The sequence below is a fragment of the Schistocerca americana genome, chromosome 7, assembly GCF_021461395.2.
Source record: "Schistocerca americana isolate TAMUIC-IGC-003095 chromosome 7, iqSchAmer2.1, whole genome shotgun sequence".
NCBI lineage: Eukaryota > Metazoa > Arthropoda > Insecta > Orthoptera > Acrididae > Schistocerca > Schistocerca americana.
In genome coordinates this window covers 194481052-194502046 of record NC_060125.1, presented here as the reverse complement: position 1 = coordinate 194502046, position 20995 = coordinate 194481052, and the positions used below count along the sequence as shown (strand labels likewise).

Genomic DNA, 20995 nt, shown 5'->3' with positions numbered 1-20995 from the left:
AGAATAAGTAGAGGCTTTGCTTAAGCACCAACTTCGTAAGTGCATACATAATTATTGCAGATTTTCACACACGATTTGGCGACCAGTGATTTGTTTGAAAGCAAAGAATATTTTGAAACCCATAACTCTTTCATTATGATCCCATAGACAGTGTTCTTAAGCAGAAAACTCTAATGAACCAAACCTCTTTATTGATGCATATTTTTCACACAAATAGAGCCACATATAAGAGAATATAAAATCTTCCACAGTAACTGTCCTTTTTAGTCTTCTTCAGTTATGTAGGGAGAGGCCGGAAAGCAAGCCACAAGCCACCCTTGTTGGCAGTCAGGACAGACTTGGGATCCATTTCGATAGATGTGGGGGTAAGTGGCGTGCAACATATTTCCAGACTGAGAATTATGGCCGCCACGCCCATCTTCACTTGTGAGAGTGCGAATCGCTGACCTGTAAAAGTTTCAGTGCACGTCATAGAGCTACAGTGCCCAGTTACAAAAACATAATACGAACATCTTACTACATATTATGCAATATGAAATTTAAATAGTAAAAATTATACTGCTGAAGACTTTTGTGTGACTAAAAGATTAGGTGGTAAAACATCTCGTTCGGAATTAAAGTTATGTGACATAATTTGGACAGCCACATGAAGTTACATATCTTGAAAACTGCCAACAAATAATCATATACTGCTCTGCAGATTTTGTTAACATATACAGTGGTATAGCAAAAAGCCATTTAAACATTTATAGAACTTATGGACTTCATACCATAATACGTAGGTTGGAACTTACATAGTGGCAACTATTTATTCACAACCGATACAAAAGAGACATGTTTGCACCTGTTACTGTCCTTCAAAGTAGTCACCAGCGTTGAGTAGAACCCGTTGCCAGCGATGTGGAAGGCGTAGTATGCCGTTAGAAAAGCCTGTTCTGTTGACGGTGCGAATGGAGCGGTCTACTGCCTGTCGAATCTCTGGAACAGTTCTGAAGCGAATGCCACGAAGTGGTTCCTTCATCTTCGGAATCAAATCAAAGCCACAAGGACTTAGGCCCGGGGAGTATGGTGGATGGTACAGTACTTCCCAGTCACATCGACCGAACAGTGCAGCCACAGCTTGCGCTGTATGCGCCAGCGCACTGTCGTGCAAAATGATGGGTGGGTTGCGCAGAAAGTGTCGCCGCTTCCTTCGCAAAGCTGATCGTTTTTGGAGCATCACCTGCGACCATCTGAGGTCATCAGTCCCCTAGACTTAGAACTACGTAAACTTAACTAACCTAAGGACATCACTCACATCCATGCCTGAGGCAGGATTCGAACCTGCGACCGTAGCAGCCACGTGGTTCCAGACTGATGCGCCTAGAACCGCTCGGCCACACGGCCGGCCCCACGATTTTCCGGGGATGCGATAACGCATCTCTTCCGGGATTCGGGGAGGTGTGCCTGCCGCGAATCGAATCCGCCTCACTGGTTAACTAAGAGGGTTGGTGAGCCGACCAGTCTGTGTGAAATTTTTAGGAGATTTTCCACATCCAAGTAAGTTAATACTGGGCTGGTATCAACGTTCTCACACTTCTAGACCTGACAGATGGCGTACACAGGGAGGGGTGGGGCGGGGGCAAGACAGGAGGGGAATGGTGTGGCATTGCAAAGGGCTTCTAGACAACTGTCACTAACAATGAATCAACTCATATAACAGGGGTATGGACAGAGAAGAAGAAAACGGAAGGGATGAAATATTGATGAACGTAAATTTTAGGTTGATAAATGTCACTTGCTGGCAGCCTGGAAGTGATGTGTTCTTGTTCATCAGTTGAAATCTGCAATGTGAAAGGCACGATTTCAATGTCAGAGTGTAACAGGTTGTCTCATATTTGTTATCACGAAAGGGAAACAGCAGTCGAGAGGTAAGACAGGGACCGAGTCGAACCACCGTGTTACCAGGTCTCTATATTGAGGAGGCTGTGATGGAAACGAAAGAGAAATTCGGAAATTGAATTAAAGTTCAGGGAGAATAAAGAAAAAGTTGTAAATGTGTTAGCGACGGTATAAGACGTGGAAGGTCAATCTAACTCAATGCATAAAGTCTTGAAAAGCGGTTATAAAATAAATGTCAACAAAAGTAAAGCAAGTGTGGTGACATGTATTCGAATTAAATCACGCGACCCTGAGGGGATTAGATTAGGAGGCGAGACACTAAAAGTAGCAACAGGATAACTGAAGATCCCCAAAGTAGAGATGAGATTTGGTAACCTTGAATATCAGTTCAACTGTTGAGAAGTGTTTTCTGAATGTAATTGTCTGTATTGTAGCACTGCACTGTGCGGTAACCTACAGCAATAAATAAATACATTTACAGTTATATTATATTCTGGCAATCAAATATTAATACAATTTAAATCGCTGAATCCGTGTTTCCTGAAGAAAATTAAAAGTTCACAATACAGGATGGGTCACAAATCAGTTGTCACTAGGAATCGTTACTCCCACAGGCATGGGTGTGTGTGTTTGTCCTTAGGATAATTTACGTTACGTAGTGCGTAAGCTTAGGGACTGATGACCTTAGCAGTTTAGTCCCATAAAATTTCACACACTTTTGACCATTTGATTTTGAGGTTATGTAGTTTGTTGTTATCTGAGAAACAATAAATAGAAAGTTAAGTACAGAACATCGTGTATTTGTTTTGCGAACTCGAGGAAACGTGACTATTGTTACAGTGATGTTTGTGATTTGTTTATGGAACGTTTTCCAACACCCAACCACCATCTCGACAAGGTATTCGGAAATTAAATTTAAGATCTGAAGAGACCGTGTTGGTAGCATAGCTTCCTCATTCAGGTAGGCCAAAGTGTGTCACTACAGAAAGGAATCTTAGTGTTGTCATTCAATGTTTTGTGCAGTCTCCGATGTAATGATAAAGATAGGCAATCAAGGAATATGGAATAGCAGGAGTAAGCCTACGAAGCATTCAGAAGAAGCTGAAGTTGAGACTATATAGGCCTACTTTACTGCAAGGCCTAAATGAAGATGATGTGGACAGGTGTATGGAAGTCTTTGAGTTGTACACAATCCAGCGAGAAGCCTATACCGAGTCTTACAAAAGCATTCTTTGGAGGGACAATGCTGCTTTTAAGATGAATGACGTAACTGTGTCTATCGGGATTTTTCGAAGGAGAATCTTTGTCATTTTTGTGCTACTTGTATTTATTCTTCTCGTGTTATCTGTTTCATGCTTTCCTACGTGGTTGTACATTTACGGAAATATGTTCCATGTAAATCTATTCATTGAATAATAAATTATAATGAACAGAAATCTATTGCATTGTCTCCTTTCAGTTTAATCACAATATTACATTTTAATATCTCATGTCATTGAATAAGCAGTGACATTTGGAATAAGAATTAACTGGCTTGGCCACGACATGTTCAGTCGCCATTGTTGCCATCTTATTGAGATAACAATTACTTACATACACTACATAGAAACTGCTTGTTTTATATTGACGAAGTATACAGAAACTGGAGCACACGTAATTTGAAAGTTCACAATCATTAAGTTGTAATTAACCAAGCCTGTTAATTCAGAACTTCCTAGTCAAAGCACTAATTTACATCATGAGAGAAAGGTACTTTGCCGTATGAAATCTTTAATTAACAATTTCAATGTAGACTTCTCTCTCACTGATGTGGCTCGCGTTTTATGTGATCTGAAACGACAGTTCATTAATGATTCAGTCCGACTTTGGACATTATTTAGTCAAAAAGATTTTTTGTAATTTTTTGCTCAGATAGCATATAACAGGCGTTGCATGGCGCATGCGGCCGCAGCCTCTAGTGGCGTTTCGGTCGCCTCCTGCTGCCTGCCTTCTGGAAAATTGTCACGTGTGTGTTGGACACCTTCGAAGCACTGATACGATGTTGTCTGCTGACACCACAGGTGTTAAGCCTTGGTACAGCAGGAACAAGATGGAACACACCTTGACTATGTTGTTACTTTGAGAGACTTTGTAAATAAAAACTTTGATGACTGGACTGGCAGAAAAGGTACCACTAAATAACTTCCACGATAATCAGATACCTCACCCTGGATTTTTCAGTCTGGGGCATGTAAGAAAAGAGGCTTACTCCGTCAACATTTGTGATGTTTACCATTACAAAGAACGAAACCAATCAGAAATTTAAAATCTATAGCATAGCAATGGAAGATCTGCGAGAAGTTTTTATATTAGTGTTCAGAAGATGTAATATTTGTTTAAACGGAAACCGCATTGACCATCTTTTGTAGGTCCATTGAACTGCACATGTATTGCTGGTTGATAATAAATTCATATTTTCATTTGTTTAGTATTACTGCACTAAATGCATTTTAACAACTAAATTAATGGCCCACCCTGTATAACGAACTATGTATAAGCAACTGACATTTGAGGTTCCAAAAGTTCATCATCTGTCACAGGATGCGGGCAGTGACACTTGAAAACAACGTGCGCAAGCTCTGCGTGTTCCACACAGCGTGTGCAGGCGGACAGCACAACAGGACGAGACGACGAATTCGTCAATGTCTAGCAGAGCGAGGCGTTTGCGTAATCAGGGTCCAGCAACAGAGGTTGGTGGGAATACGGTTGCTTAGCGTAGTTGGTGTTCACGAGATTCAGGTGGCTACCCAAAAAGGACTGATTTCCACCTATTCCCGTGCTCTACATCTACATAATTACTGTGAAATTATCGATCAAGTCTGTGGCAGAGAGGACATAGAACCATTTTTAGACTATATTCCACTCTCAAATAACATGTGAGAAAAATGATGACGATTAAGGAAACAAAGCAGCTGGCCATAGTAAAATCTTAGCAAATGGCTATCTAACACAGTCAGTTTGTGCATGTAGCATACGACGATTGTACTCAATGAGTGAACGAAGGAAAGAAGAAATGAAGATTATGGTTTAAGATCCCATTGACTTCAAGGCCTTAAGACATGGAGCACAAACTCGGATTGTTTCGAGAATGGCAAAGGAAATCGATCGTGCCCTTTCAAAGGAACCATCTCGGCATTTGCTTGGAGCTATTTATGGAAATCCCAGGAAACCTAAATCAGTATTATTAGACGTGAACCTGATCCGTTGTATTCCAGAATGCGAGTCGAGTGTGCTGACCACTACACCACCTTGCTCAGCTGAACGAACTCAGTTAGAGTGCGTACATGAGCACCATTAATATCTTTTGTTCAGGGTGATGAAAAGTTAAAGTTACTAACTGCAGGGTGGGAAGTGCCTGTAGCAAAACGCGTGCACGACGGAGATGAAACTGCTTTCATGGATCTGTATCGAAGTTCAAACTGAATCGTCTGGAGATGGTGGCACTCAAACATTTTATGGCTTCGAAGGCGCCACCTTCAAATAAGCTTCTGACTCCAAAACGTAGGGCACTGTTAATTATGTGTAGTGCCAGATACCAAAAGCCTAGCTATTGCGACGTAGGGAAGTGGTGCGGTCTTTTGCCAGAAGAGATTTCACGTTCCGGATCAGTTCCAGCCGTCAGAAAGTCAGTCATTACGGTGTTCCTGCGCCTCGACGAGGAAACCTTGAAGAATTTTGAACGGTTACCGCGATTTTGAGTAAATTATCAACCTGTCTCAAAACGACTGCGGACAAAATCCATCTCCAGAGTTCACATTCTCTGTTTTTTAGGAATTTTTATAATTTCTCTTTTATTTTGAAATTTTTCTTAATGAGTAGAATCAGAAATTAAAATTAAAGGAAGTCAAAATAAAATTCAAAGCAGAAAAATGAACGCACCGGTGGGCTGTTCATTATCAAAGGGCCCTAAATCCATAATTATATTACTATTATTATTGATTATTATTTGTCTATTTCTTTATTTGATACGTATGGTGGGCACGAACGCAAGCGTTCAACAAGTAAAGATGCTGTTGTAGAAATAGAGTGAAATTGGAGACTAACTTCACGCAAAAACCAATTTTTTAATATTGTTGCTTTCGATTATCTTCTGAAGTTCAACGTTTTCAGTTTTTTAAACATCAACTGAAAGTCCCAATTAAAAAGAAAGTGAAAGCTTAAAAGGCACTTGAATAAAAAACCTGTAGCAATTATTGGAATTTGTAACGTCTAATGAGAAACAGTTGCCTAACAACGAGAGACCACAAAAATTCATTGTATCTGCTGTGTCCTCGAGAAGACAGGAACACAGCTGTACACAAAAGAGCGCCTAACTGCCAACAGCTCAGGCAGCACTGTATTGAAGTTAGCGTCCACAGAAGGCGCCACATGGCAAGGACTATAGACACAAATAATTCCCAAGTGATCATCAATCGGCCAAACGATGATACAAGCAGACGCTCTGCTCCACTCAGCAGTCAGCATCCGCTCAGTATCAACAGTACTTCAAGACAGCATCAGAAACGTGTCTACAGTCACCCCAAAGAAGAGCCAAGTGGACATTCTACAAGTCATTGTAGTAGTCGTTCATTGGACTCAGGCAAGAGTTGAAGACAAATCCATGCAAATGAACTTTAAACTATCTCAGACAAGAGTTAGTACTGTAAATGGTTACCACTCCACATTGCCAACATTTTTGTCATTGCTATTGGCTAACTCTATCTGGCTCTGTGACGAGACTGTACAGTTGCTGCATACAAGCAAGCTACCTACGTTCGGTGGTTGTGGGTTCTCTCCATGTCCCATATTTATGTCTAACGTGAAGAGTACTGGGTGAATACAATAATATCACTATAACCATACCATAAGTAGCATATATCAAGACAAATGACGACTCACTGAACTTACCTTTTAAAAACACAGCACTCAGTCTAGAAACTCACCCAAACAGGAGCGTGGCCCCATTCCGAAAGGTGTGAACGCTATCGTGGATAGTCGGTCCTTCTTGTCTGAGGAAAAACGTTCAGGATCGAAGACGTCGGGCTCTGGGAAGTAGCGAGGGTCGCGGTGCAGGCCCAAGACGGAGACGACCACAGTGGTGCCTGGCTGCAACGTCAAAGAGCGGCCGGCAGGCGTCGTCAAGGGGTAGGCCGCCGTGCACGTCTTCTTCAGGTCGAATCCAGGCGGGATCAGCCGCAGGGTCTCTGCACATGGCAGGTGTATGTTTGAATGTGACGCCACAATCAAACACCGCGACTTGACTTTACAGGCGATATTTGAGACTGGACACAATGGCTGTGTCAGACAGACAGCGGGAAGAAACTATGTCTAGGGAGCTTAGTAAAATTTTGGATAATACTGAGCAACATTGCCAACATAGACAACCAGCTGCGAGGTCAATGTGTAGAAACATGGGACTAGTTGCAACGGATCGGTTTCGTAGACCTGAGGTGCGCGGTACACACTTCTAAACAGTGTCTGAACACTGCTACATAGAAAACTGTAACACAATGTGTAGTGTACTGAACTCCGCTGTGGCATCTAGATTTGTACATCTTGCTTAGGTGATGGTCAACAGCATGTACAAATTTTAGAAAATGCATAATATTGTGCTGTCTGCAATAATGTTGTATTATTTTGTCCTGGTTTCGGTACTTAATCATCATCAACTGCATCTGTATTGATTTTGCTGCCGTTGATGATGGTTCATAAGCGAAACCGGTAGATAAATAAAATGACATTATTACAGACGGCACAGCGTTATGCATTTTCTAAAAAAAGTCTGGCTCTGTCTCAAGGGAACCAAAACTTGGTAGACGACGAAGCTTTTTTTTTCATTTGCTGTTTTATCACTCCCTCATCCCACGTTAGGATGTGATTGTTTAAAACATATTTGTAAATTCAAAAACGCTAATGCAGTGACATTAATTTCTGTGGAAATATATCTCGAAGGGTAAATATTTGCCAGATACAATAAGTTTAATATTTTGTTTTAGATGAACATAACATATATTCGTGGTTTCTCCTCGTGCAGTTCACAAATAATACCCACTAAATGTGATTTTTATAGCTTTTCATATAAAACATGCACATATGGACGACAAATATATAATAAGAAACAAAGCATTGTTGAATCTTGGTTTCTGTTTGTAATAAACTGAAAGTAGAATTGAAAAATTTGAGTACAGAAACAGAGAAGAAACTTATTATTGCAAAAATTTGTAGTGTAATAAAAAATATCTGGACGATTTTTTTTTACTTAGGTGTTAATACTGACAAGGCTCATTGTAAAGTAAGCCTCCATACTTATTTGCAAACCAGTGTAATTTGAAGAGCAAGTGATTCGTCAGAAGATCAAAAAATAAAATAAAAGGGTAAAAATGTTGTCACGATGTTAGGATTGAATCTACTGTATTACAATCACTCCACTCGTATATCAATTCTGATCGAACTTAAACTTACCTGTTAAACAAAAACACTGGTATAGGAACTTATCGAGATATGGGAAGCCCTTTCTGAACGTGAAGATTAAAAGCTGGTAAGAGAGATCTTTGGTAGACACAGGGAGCCAGAATTCTCGGATCTTAGAAGTGATGAAACAAAACACAATGAAAACTGTAACTGAATGCCTGTAATAGCAGTAAAAACAAATTGAGCCACTGGAAAACTCAGCAATTTAAAAGGCAAGTATTATTAACGTTTCGAATCGAAGGTGTAATGTATAGTCACATTTGTCTTGTAATTCTTAATTTAACTGAACAGTCCATATCGGGAATAGATCGGTTACATAAAGCGAATGCACTTTAAGACTGGAAACAACAAATTTTCTATGATGCAGATCGACAGATTCATGCCTCATACACAAAATTTTTGAAAGAATAACAACGTTCAAGTTTATGGGTAAATAGCGGATTAATCTTTTGAGAGGATAGAGATAGCATTGAAGAGGACGGTGAAGAACTGATTAGTGAAGAAAAAGATCTTATGAAGTTCATAAAAAATAAAGGGTAAGAAATAGGGGTGAGGCTAAGTGATGCCTCGGTAAATAGTTTAACAACCTTGTTGTGGCATTATGTAGATGCATTTCATGGTGTTTGAGGATACTCAAAATTTTTTCAGTGTGTTAATTTTATATAAAGCACTGCCAGAAAAAGGTGCAATAGCCTCAAAAGTTGCCATTTTATTGACAAGTGATGTGACAGGTAGTTCATCATTGTAGTAGTACACGTTAGCAAATTCAGACCAAATGCAACATACATGTTACGGTAAAGAGTACTCAAACAGTCGCATCAATACACAGCGCACCCCTCAGGGGTGCAAGCGTGTATTCTGGCCTGCAAATGATCGTACAGGTGCCGAATGGCATCCTGCGAGAGATTTTCGCAAGCACCTTGAACCTTTTGTTGCGGTTCGGCAGTCGTTCTTGTAGGCTCTGGAGGACGAGTGAGTTTCCCCTTCTCCACACCACATATGTGTTCAATAGACGAGAGAGCTGGTGATCTTGTTAATAGGGAGGTAGTTGTACACAGTGCTGGGCATACTGCGTCGGAGTATCCGTATGTGGACGTGCATTTTCCGTATGAAAAATTGCATCATCTTTCTGTCGAAGAAATGGCAGCAGCACGAGGATAATACCGTATGCAATGTAATGGACACTGGTTACTTTACCTTGTAGAAACGCCATATGGGACCATGGGGTTCGGTTTTCTAACGTGGGCAAATGCACTCCCAAATAGGCTTTTACTACATGTGTATGGTCATCACTATCATACAAACGGATCCTCTCTCATCACTGAAGAGAAAAGAGTGACATTCCATTTCACAACATCAGAGTGGCGGTGCTTGACAGTGTCATAGTGTCAGTGTTAGTCTGGTCAGAGGTACATATGATCTTCGTCCTGCTGCAAGCAGGCGGTTTCCAATGGTCCTTAATGACACATCAGATATAATATGTGCCCAGATTTCTTCACTGGATGATATTCGGTCTGACTCTGGTGCTCTCAGAATGCATCGATCTTGACATGTGTCTGTACTACACGGATGTTCGGAACCTGGTCTATGGGTGTGGGAATGTTCCACAGATCACTGCAGAAAGCAGTCACACACCACCTATACATTGTACCCAATTGTGCACCAACCTGTCGACACGTCCGTCCAACTTCTCTCGGGTCTGTAATGCGACTCCGTTCAAATTGCTGAACTTTCTCAATGGCATTACATACTCTCCGGCGGGGCATGATTGTACACTAAAATGAGTGTTGCAAGCACTGTTACCACTAAATTCAGCACAGTTACTGCTTGCAGAGTAAAAACAGAGGGCGGACAGACAGGCCTCCAGAACCTCATCTGATTGCCGATGACTGTGACAAATGAATCACTAACACTATAACCTCTCAGTATGCATTCATTGTATTTTGGTGCCATTGAACTCAGTCCTTCGGCAGTGTAATGTTCAAACTGCAGGAAGCCTGCTGTTGGATAAGACTTTCGAAAAAGGGAAAGAACTGGGATCATTGACAGAAGCAGAAGGGAGATAATACTTCTTCAGTAATTGTTGCAAAATGTCGTGTCAGTATCAAATTAGTCATATATAAAGATGTATGAATGAATACACACATATGTTTAATGATGAATATAGATGAGTTATTACATGAATTTACGTGAATTACATTGATATCAAGCCTATAACAATTGCTTTTCATCAACTACCTGATTCCTGAATCAAGATAATGTTTTTTTTTATTATTATGGTAAATGTTGTCAATACAGTGTGTTTCCCTTTGCTTGTGTGTCAGTATCAGAATTTGTCAACGCCTTAGACTGTGTATTTGGGCAGGAATTGAAATCAAAGTTACCTATTTATTGAGCTCACATACAGTATCTAATGAGTATTGAGAGGAGCACAATTCTTTCAGGAGAAAGATTTGTGGTAAGTTAAGGAATGGAAGAGAAATGTAAATTGGCCTTGAGTGAGTTAAAATTTTTAGAACTGTACTTTACCAAGACTGATACGGATAAAAATAGAAGCAGTTAATGAATTTTCAGAACGTTGGAAGAGAAAACAATTACAATACCTTCCATTAATTGATTTTATAGAAAACATATAAGTGGATAGTGTATGAATGAACTTATTTATATCATCTTTTATAGAAATATGTTACATGGATGTAGGATCCAAAATGTTAAGCGACTTTTGAATTCGTAAAGCAAGCCTCGTGTAACGGACGTTATTTAGACCTTACCTAACACTGTCACCTTTCGAATCTTGAGTCTCTAGCGATTATGGTTTGGGAGCTTCTTAAATTTAAGGAAAAGTCATAAATGATGAAAGTATACATCAGTCTATTCCTTTTGCTAGCAGCTGTTAAAGCATGGCAGGGTATATTCGGATTTAGAGTGTTCCTTTCTGCACACTGGGCCTTCATTATGTTTAAAAGCTATTTAATACGACATAAAACTATAGTTTATTATGATCAAAACGCATTAAGCTATTTTCAAGGACGTAGATTAGATAACCGACGATTAATCATGTGGATCGCTTTTCTTCAACAACTATATTATGAAATTAATCTGTAAAAATTTTTGAAAAGTGTAGTTGCTGATGCACTCACAATTGCCAATGGTGGAGACTGAAATACAGATAAAATTCTTGATAAAATCGTAGCTTAGACTCATAAAAGTTATGGTCGTTATGGTGTGTAACAGTGTTTGTATAAATTTAAATAAAATTTATAGGTTTACAATATGACAAAGAGGTAACAAAACAAATGTCGAAGGGAAAAGATATGTAATAGGAGTTGCCAGCCTTATTATGCAAAATATAATTCCCGAAAAAAACGACTAACCTAGTTATCACTGACGTCTATGGTCCACTTTAAAGTTCGAAACGAGGATACAACTTTATATTTCACGTAGTGGATTTATTCACAAAGAATGTCATAGTGTATTCAATTAAAAAAGCAAATAATTAAACTTATATCAAAAATAGAAAAATTATTTTGTTCACGTGGGAAGCTATTGGATCAAGATTGTGGATCACTTATGTGTCAAAACGTATAACCCTTTGATTGAAACTGAATATGAAAAAACGAATTTAAATTTCACTATCCACCTAATAATACTGCAGAAAAATACATGACAGAACTAGATGGACGTGTAGACTATATTCGAGTCACAAACAGCTTACTCGGATTTATTTTGTTATCGATTCAAAGATCATGTGGATAGTTTACATCTCCACAGAAATTTCGCCATATGCAATCATTTTTGACAAAATGTCTATAAATCTTGTCATTGAGATCATTCAAATTACTATTACATAAAATACCAAATGGAAATTACTGGTTCAGACCATCGTCAGCTGTTTCCAGTTGACGTTTTATTTTATTTTATTTACACGTCAAGTTCCGTAGGACCAAATTGAGGAGCAAATCTCCAAGGTCATGGAAAGTGCCAGTACATGAAATTACAACGTAAAAGTAATAACGGATAAAAATAAATGTTCATGAACCCAAGTCAACCCATAAGTTTAAGTAAACGCAATCAACAATACAATAAGAATCAGCTTAATTTCAGCTTAAGTTTTCAAGGAACTCCTCGACAGAACAGGAGGAGTGACCCGTAAGGAAACTCTTCAGTTTCGATTTGAAAGCGTGTGGATTACTGCTAAGATTTTTTAATTCGAGTGGTAGCTTATTCAAAACTGAAGCAGCAGTATACTGCACACCTTTTTGCACAAGAGTTAAGGAAGTCCAATCCAAATGCAGGTTTGATTTCTGCCGAGTATTAACCGAGTGAAAGCTGCTTATTCTTGAGAATACGTTAATATTGGTAACAAGAAGCGAGAGTAAGGAATATGTATATTGAGATGCCAATGTCAAAATACCCAGACTTGTGAACAGGGGTCGACGAGAGGTTCGTGAACCCACACCACTTATTTCCCGAACCACCCGTTTCTGAGCCAAAACTATCCTTTTAGAATGGGAAGAGTTACCCAAAAATATAGTATCATACGACATAAGCAAATGAAAATAAGCAAAGTAGACTAATTTCGGTGTCGAACGATCACTCACTTCTGATACCGTTCAAATAGTAAAAATGGCAGCATTAAGTCTTTGAACAAGACCTTGAACGTGGGCTTTCCACGACAGCTTACTATCTGAACACCTAGAAATTTGAACTGTTCAGTTTCACTAATCTTATGCCCGTACTGTGAAATTAAAACGTCAGTTTATTTTAATTGTGTGTTAGAAACTGTAAAAACTGAGTCTTACTGTGATATAGCGTTAGTTTATTTTCTACAAGCCATGAACTTAGGTCATGTACTGTACTACTTGAAACCGAGCCAATGTTTCACACAACATCCTTTACTACCAAGCTAGTCTCTTCAGCAAACAGAAATATTTTATAGTTACCCATGAGCTACTCCCCGTATTCCGTAATGATCCAACTTCTGGAACAATATTTTGTGATCAACGCAATCAAATGCCTTAGTTAAATCAGAAAATATGCCAAGCGGTCGAAACCTTTTGTTTAGCCCATCCAGCACCTCACAGAGAAAAGAGAATATAGCATTTTCAGTTATTAAACGACTTCTAAAGCCGAACTATACATTTGATAGCAAATCGTGTGATATAAAATGATCAATTATCCTTACATACACAGCCTTTTCAATAACTTTTGCAAACACTGATGTCATAGAAATAGGTCTAAAATTATCTACATTGTCCCTTTCTCCCTTTTTATAAAGCGACTTTACTACTGAGTACTTCAATCACTCAGGAAAATGATCTTTCCTAAAGGAAAAATTACAAATGTGGCTAAATGCAGGGCTAACATGTGCAGCACATTACTACAATATTCTGATAGACACTCCATCATAGCCATGAGAGTCCTTAGTCTTCAGTGATTTAATTATTGACTCAATCTCCCTCTTGTCCGCATCACAGAGGAGTATTTCAGACGTCAATCTCGGAGAGGCATTTTCCAAGAAAGTTATATGATTCCCTGTAGAAACTAAATTTTTTATTTAATTCATCGGAAATGCTCAGAAAAGGATTGTTAAATACTGTACATATATCCGATTTATCAGTAACAGAAATATTTTTACTGCTGACCAGACACTTCCTTCACAACTGACCATATGGTTTTAATTTTATCCTGTGAATTAGCTATTCTATTTGCGTACCACATACTCTTTGCCTTCCTAATGACATTTTTAAGCACCTTACAATACTGTTTGTAATGGGGTACTGTAGCTTGACTGTGACTTCTTCTAACATTTTGATATAATTCCCGCTTTGTTCTACAAGATATCCTTATCCCACTAGTCAGCCACCTGGACTGCCTATTATTGCTAGTACACCGTTTTTCTAATGGAAAACAACTCTTAAAGAGTGAGAAATGTGTTAAGGAAAGCGTTGTATTTATCATCTATATTATCGGCACTATTACGTCCTGCCACTCTTGTTCCTCGACAAGGTTTAAAAACACTCTATTGCTGTTGGATTAACTTTCCTACTTAGTTTGTAATTAAATGTTGTTGTTGTTGTGGTCTTCAGTCCAGAAACTGGTTTGATGCAGCTCTCCATGCTACTCTATCCTGTGCAAGCTTCTTCATCTCCCAGCACCTACTGCAACCTACATCCTTCTGAATCTGCTTAGTGTATTCATCTCTTGGTCTCCCTCTACGATTTTTACCCTCCACGCTGCCCTCCAATACTAAAGTGGTGATCTCTTGATGCCCAGAATATGACCTTCCAACCGATTCTTCTTCTAGTCAAGTTGTGCCACAAATTTCTCTTCTCTCCAATTCTATTCAGTACCTCCTCATTAGTTATGTGATCTACCCATCTAGTCTTCAGCATTCTTCTGTAGCACCACATTTCGAACGTTTCTATTCTCTTCTTGTCTAAACTATTTATCGTCTATGTTTCACTTCGATACATGGCTACACTCCATACAGATACTTTCAGAAAGGACTTCCTGACACTTAAATCTATACTCGATGTTAACGAATTTCTTTTCTCCAGGAACGCGTTCCTTGCCATTGCCAATCTACATTTTATACCCTCTCTACTTCGACCATCATCAGTTATTTTCCTCCCCAAATAGCAAAACTCATTTACTACTTTAAGCGTCTCATTTCCTACTCTAATTCTCGCAGCATCGCCCGGTTTATATCGACTACATTCCATTATCCTCGTTTTGCTTTTGTTGATGTTCATCTTATATCCTCCTTTCAAGACACTGTCCATTCCGTTCAGCTGCTCCTCCAAGTCCTTTGCTGTCTCTGACAGAATTACAATGTCATCGGCGAACCTCTAAGTTTTTATTTCTTCTCCATGGCTTTTAATTCCTACTCCAAATTTTTCTTTTGTTTCATTTACTGCTTGTTCAATATACAGATTGAATAACATCGGGGATTGGCTACAACTCTGTCTCACGCCCTTCCGAACCACTGCTTCCCTTTCATGCCTCTCGCCTCTTATAACTGCCATCTGGTTTCTGTACAAATTGTGAATAGCCTTTCGCTCCCTGTATTTTGTAATTAAATATGGCATTGGTTTGAGTACAAAAGCCTTTTAGTGTTAAAATTTGTGCATGATGGTCGTAAACAGAATGCCCATCTAGTAATGAAGAATGAATAGAAGTAGTCTGTGGCTGTGCTACTGTTCCCCTGCACCCTAGTTGGAAAAAACACGGTCTGCATCAGATCATATGAATTTAGGAGATTTACCAACGTCCTTCTTCTTGCACCATCATATACAAAATTTGTATTGAAGTCACCACATATCATTAGTTTCTGGTACTTCCTACAAAGTGCATCAAGAACCCTCTCTAGCTTGAGCAGAAATGCTCTAAAATCGGAGTTAGGGGACTTAGAAACAACAACAATAGAAGTTTAGTTTCACTAAATTCAACTGCCCAGCAAAACATTCAAATATCTGTTCAGTGCAGTGTCGTGATACGTCTATTTACTCAAATGAAATACTGTTTTTTACGTACATAACCACTCCCCCACCCCGCAAGGAACTCCTTGAGAAACAGCCAGCTAATCTGTATCCTGGTAAAGGAAGTCTCTGAACTGTCAAATTACTTAAGTGGTGCTCTGATATACCAATAATTTCAGAGTCAACATCTATAATCAGTTCACTAACTTTATCTGATTGTGTTAGACAGGAGTCCATTTTAAAAAGAGGAAACTTACGTGACACTGACAAGCAATCACATGAGTGCGAGGTCGAAAAGGCCGATGATTTTTATGGCATTCGACGCCCCACGTATTGTCTACTACGCAACCACAATATTGGCTGCTGATGACAACAGGGAGCGGCACTGGAGGCAGCTAACGGTGAGCGCAGCATGAGGCTAAGGAGCTTAGTTGAACTGCTTAGTCGACGAGTAAGTCACAACAGTGCTAGTAGTGGCGTCGATACAAAGCAGAGCAGTGACAACAGTAAACAAAGCAAATATTGCATTACATCTACATGAACAGTTGCCAAAGTTGACGCTTCGTCAGAAGGGAATTTCGCAGAGTGAGAAAGAAGTGGCAGATGAAATATGGACGTTCCTGCAAGATCATCCGGTGACATGTATGGTTTCGTACACGCTCGACTGTGCGGAGAGTGTACATGAGGAGTACAATGATGACGATACGTGCTTAACAGGTGAAAGTGATACTGACAAAGGTATCGAGCCCAGTTCATCAACGATTCCACGCAGGGAGCCTCAAATCCCGTCTCCAGTGAAACGTGGTAAAGGGCAATTGTTGTCAAAGGATCGGATACTAAACGTAATTACATACGTGGAAGATCATCCGCAACATAGTAAATTAAAATTACGAACAGATTTCGAATAAGTTCGCAGCAGTATAACCGTGTAATGCCTAAGAAAAGCTATGGATATTCAGGACAGGACGAGGCGGACTTGTTACAAGAACTGGTTTTTGCGCATTTCGAGGATGCTCGATAGAATTTACAGGATGTGCATGATAGTGACTTACAACGTTAAGTGCAGCAAAATGTGCGCGACATAAACTAAAGTGAGTTTAAGGGACATAGTGGATGGTTTCATAAGACCCGCCAGGGTAGCCAAGAGCGTTGCGCTGCTTCCTGGACTCCGGCAGCGCGCCGGCCCCGGATCGAATCCGCCCGGCGGATTAACGACGAGGGCCGGTATGCCAGCCAGCCTGCATGTGGTATTTAGGCGATTTTCCACATCCCGCTAGGTGAATACCGAGCTAGTCCCCAAGTTCCGCCTCCGTTACACGACTCACAGACATTTCGAAACGTTCGCACTATTTCATGACTTACACTAGACGCAGACAGCTGGGGTACACTACTTCCGTCCCAGGGAGGGTTCAGAGTGGCGGCAGGATGGGCATCCGGTCATCCTCTCCATTTAACACAACAAATAACAAAGCCGACCCCGCGTTGGAGCGAGACAAAGGCCCGAAAAAGAAAGAAAGTGGATGGTTGCATAACTTCATACAGTGCTACAGAATTGTAAGACATGAGATAAAGAAATTTCAAACAAATGGGCAACTTGATGCGCAGAAACTTAGGAATAGGCCCGAAAATTTGTCGATGAGATAAACAAACTTATCCCATCCTTCAGTATGGAATGTTTTTCCAACTCCGACCGGTCGAGATTTGAAGAGAAAATTAATATGAAAGGAACCCTGGAAATTAGAGGTACCAAGAGAGTTGTATAAAATCAACTAACATCAATGCCTTAACGCAGTTCTTATCACCGCGTTACACCAAAATGATTCTATGTGCATTCTTTAAGAGTGTATACCTAGCCGTACTTCATGTACAGTTTGTACCTCCCATGGAGTGCGCTATCGATCTTGGTGGTGCGAACCTTTGTAATCACAGTGCCCCGCAATTTTTTATTGGGTGTTCATGGTGGAAGCTAATGGTTTGTTTTGAACACATCTTGAATATAGACGATGTCCGTTTTGTGAAATGTGACACATACATCTCACATAAGGTCGATCTCTGCACTTCCCGGACACTCATTTTCTGTCGCCTACCTATCAAAATGCTGAGTCATTGGCAGCTTACAATTTTCCTGTCATAGTTGTTAACTAGACACTTTTAAATGAGCCCTACTAAGGACTGAACATGCGACCTTACACTCAAGGGGTTCCTTGTGAGTCACTCAAGCCACAGAAAACTGGTCAAGTTTCTTGATAAAGAATTGACCGCACAGCAGAATTTGAGAAGATGCTGTTTGATTTGGAGAGAAGATTCATCGATAAGCGTCCTTCATTTTCTGTAGACTACTGTTCATCCTTTTAAACATTCTCTATGACCGAAAATTTTATACAAGATTAAACCGTTCACGTCAATAAAAAACAAACTACTCATTACCAGAATGGAGTGTGCGCTGATATGAAACTTCCTGGCAGATTAAAACTGTGTGCCGGACCGAGACTCGAACTCGGGACCTTTCCCTTTCGCGGGCAAGTGCTCTACCATCTGGGCTCTGAAATTTACATAATTTTTACATACTAAATTCGGAACACTCTGAATATGCCCCTACGTATACTTTGTGAAGACAAAATTGATAAGTGTAGAACCAAGGTAAGGGAGGCACTGACCTGAGATGACCATGTCCAGGTAAGTGGCCTCTTGGACGACCTCGTAGCCGAGCTGCCCTCCATGCTTTCTCAGAGCTTCCTGCAGCTCCTGCCGCAGGCGCTGCTGCACTTCTGGATGGTGCGCCAACTCGTACAGCACGAACGACATGGCCGTGGAGCTGGTGTGCACGCCGTCCGTCATGAAAGTCATTACTTGTGCCGCTATGTCCAGATCCGTGAAGACTGCAATGGCATGAAATCGTGAGCTACGTGACACATTAGTTTCCCAACGTACAAGCATGAAGTAACTTTCTGCTGTGATTAGTAAACTTCTTTGGTTGCATAGAGCATATCAAAATTGAAGACGCAAAAAGACAAAGGCACAATATACTAGATGCAAAATCTACTTTGTAACCAAGGGTCTGTAACCGAAAAGTCTGCGAAGTAATCGCGAATTTGTGGTTACCTATCTTCATTGTTTGCAAACACAGCCCTAGTCAGGAAATTGGCAAGGCTTAGAAAAATCTACTGCACAGTTTGGTAAAGGTAAGTTGTTATTACTGAATTTTGAAGGAAGTCCTACTTTCGCATAATAGAGTGTCAGAAGTACCAGGACATAGACTGTGCGGACTTAAAAATATGCATATTTGTATACTTGAGTAATTCAAAGACATATAAACGTAATAAAATGAACACATAGGGAAAAAAGAGGAAGAAATCAATATTTACATAATACACACAATAGTAAGAAATCAATATTTACATAGTATGCACAGGAATAAGAAATCAGTTTTTACATAATAAACACATTTACACTAGTTGTGTCCAGTAGGCCTATTTGGCAACACACACTGCGTTGCTATAAGCCAAGGCTAGTTTCAGTCCTGTACAAGAGTATGGGCAGGAGATGGCTTGTAGTTTGTTCATCTCCACACGCATACAATGTGTCTCCGCCTTGTGCGATGCCCCATTTCTTCAAGTTGTCCTTCGCTCTTGCATCGCCGCAGCGCAGTCTGTTCAAGGAATTCCATGTGCACCATCCTTCTTGGTGACCAGGCGGCAGAGTTTCTTCAATTACGTCTCGCTCTGGATGGAAAGGATGTCTTTTTTTTCCACAGTTAAACCCTGGCTATACTTTTGTCTGTGTCAATTGGAACAGAAGACCGTAGAAAGTTCTTACTGGACTTCAGTCGAGGTGGTAGCGGCTGATGTTCGTGCAAGGGGTGGGCTGGGTTATTGCAGACCTTTTGCCCCTCGTTGCTAGCAGCTATCTTGCGTCCAATATCGGGTTGGGCTATACCTGCAAGTGTATACAGCTTCTGTATTGGCATTGGCTTGAGACAGCCTGTGATCAGCCTGCAGGTTTCATTCAGGGCGGGGTCCACTTTTTTTGCATGTGCAGAATTGTACCACACTGGAGCGGGATATTCGGCAATGGAGTAGCAGAGTGCCGGGGCAGTTGTTCTTACTGTCTGGGGGTGGACACCCCATCCAGAACCAGTCACCTTGCGCAGTAGGCAATTTCGAGATGGAACCTTGGCTTTAAGGTTGGTGCAGTGTGCCTTGAAGGTCATGGAGCGGTCCAGGATAACACTAAGGTAATCTCGAGCATTGCAGTGTTCCAACTCCTTTCCATTCGTTCACATGCAGCTGTCGAGAAGCTTCTCTGTGTTTCAGATGAAAGCACATGTTTTGGTTTTTGATGGGTTTGGCTTGAGATGGTTTTCCTCATAATATTCTCAGAGGATCTTCAGAGCAGCAGTGAGATTTTCTTCTGCTGCCTCAAAATTCTTACCCTGAGTTTCCAATTCCAGGTCGTCTGCATATAGGAAGCCTCCTGGGTGGAGAGAAAGTGGTAGGTCATTGGTGTAGATATTAAACAGCATTGGTCCTAAGACACTGCCTTGCGGGAGCCCATTCTTTTGTATTCTCCATCTGCTCTGCCTGCCTTGAAATTCTACAAAGAAACGTCGATTCTGCAACAGGGTGGTCTAGTACCTCCCGCGGACGAAGTCGAACACGCGCCAGAACAAATGGACGTGGCCAGCCCACAGAGGGCTCCGCGTCCGCGGCGGCTCTTCCGCGCAGCGAGGGCGCCACCGCTACACCACGTGCAGACCGCGGCCAATAGCCGCTCCCTCCGGTTTCGTATATAGGGACCCGCTCTGCCCTAGTCCAGCACCCCTTCCTTCCGCCTCCTTGATTTCTATCTCACCATCTATGGCCGTCCTATCGCCCTCACCCCCACCCTTAAGTACCTTGGCGTCACCCTCTACCGTTGACTCTCCTGGACCCCCCATCTCCGTACAATCCAAGCCAAGGCACGCTCCCGACTCCGTCTCCTCAAGCTCCTTTCCGGCCGTACGTGGGGTCTGGACCTCTCCACCATCCTCCACACCTATAAATCCCTTATCCGCCCTATCCTTTGTTACGCCCATCCGGCCTGGATCTCCGCCCCCCGCTACCTTTTATAAATCCCTTCAAATCCTTGCACGCCATGCTCTCCGC

General features: G+C 40.9%; 1 protein-coding gene across 1 annotated transcript in view; it reads right to left on the bottom strand.

Annotated features, from left to right (window-relative positions):
• Positions 1-202: 202 nt before the first annotated feature.
• LOC124622495 (probable cytochrome P450 6a20) overlaps positions 203-20995 on the bottom strand; it is a 100698-nt gene continuing 79905 nt past the window's right edge. Inside the window, exons 6-8 of the mRNA XM_047148208.1 lie at positions 18509-18730; positions 6843-7103; positions 203-447 (exon numbers count right to left, since the gene is read on the bottom strand). Coding sequence (XP_047004164.1) covers positions 278-447; positions 6843-7103; positions 18509-18730 — 653 coding nt within the window. The 3' untranslated portion in view covers positions 203-277. The remainder of the gene's footprint in view (positions 448-6842; positions 7104-18508; positions 18731-20995) is intronic.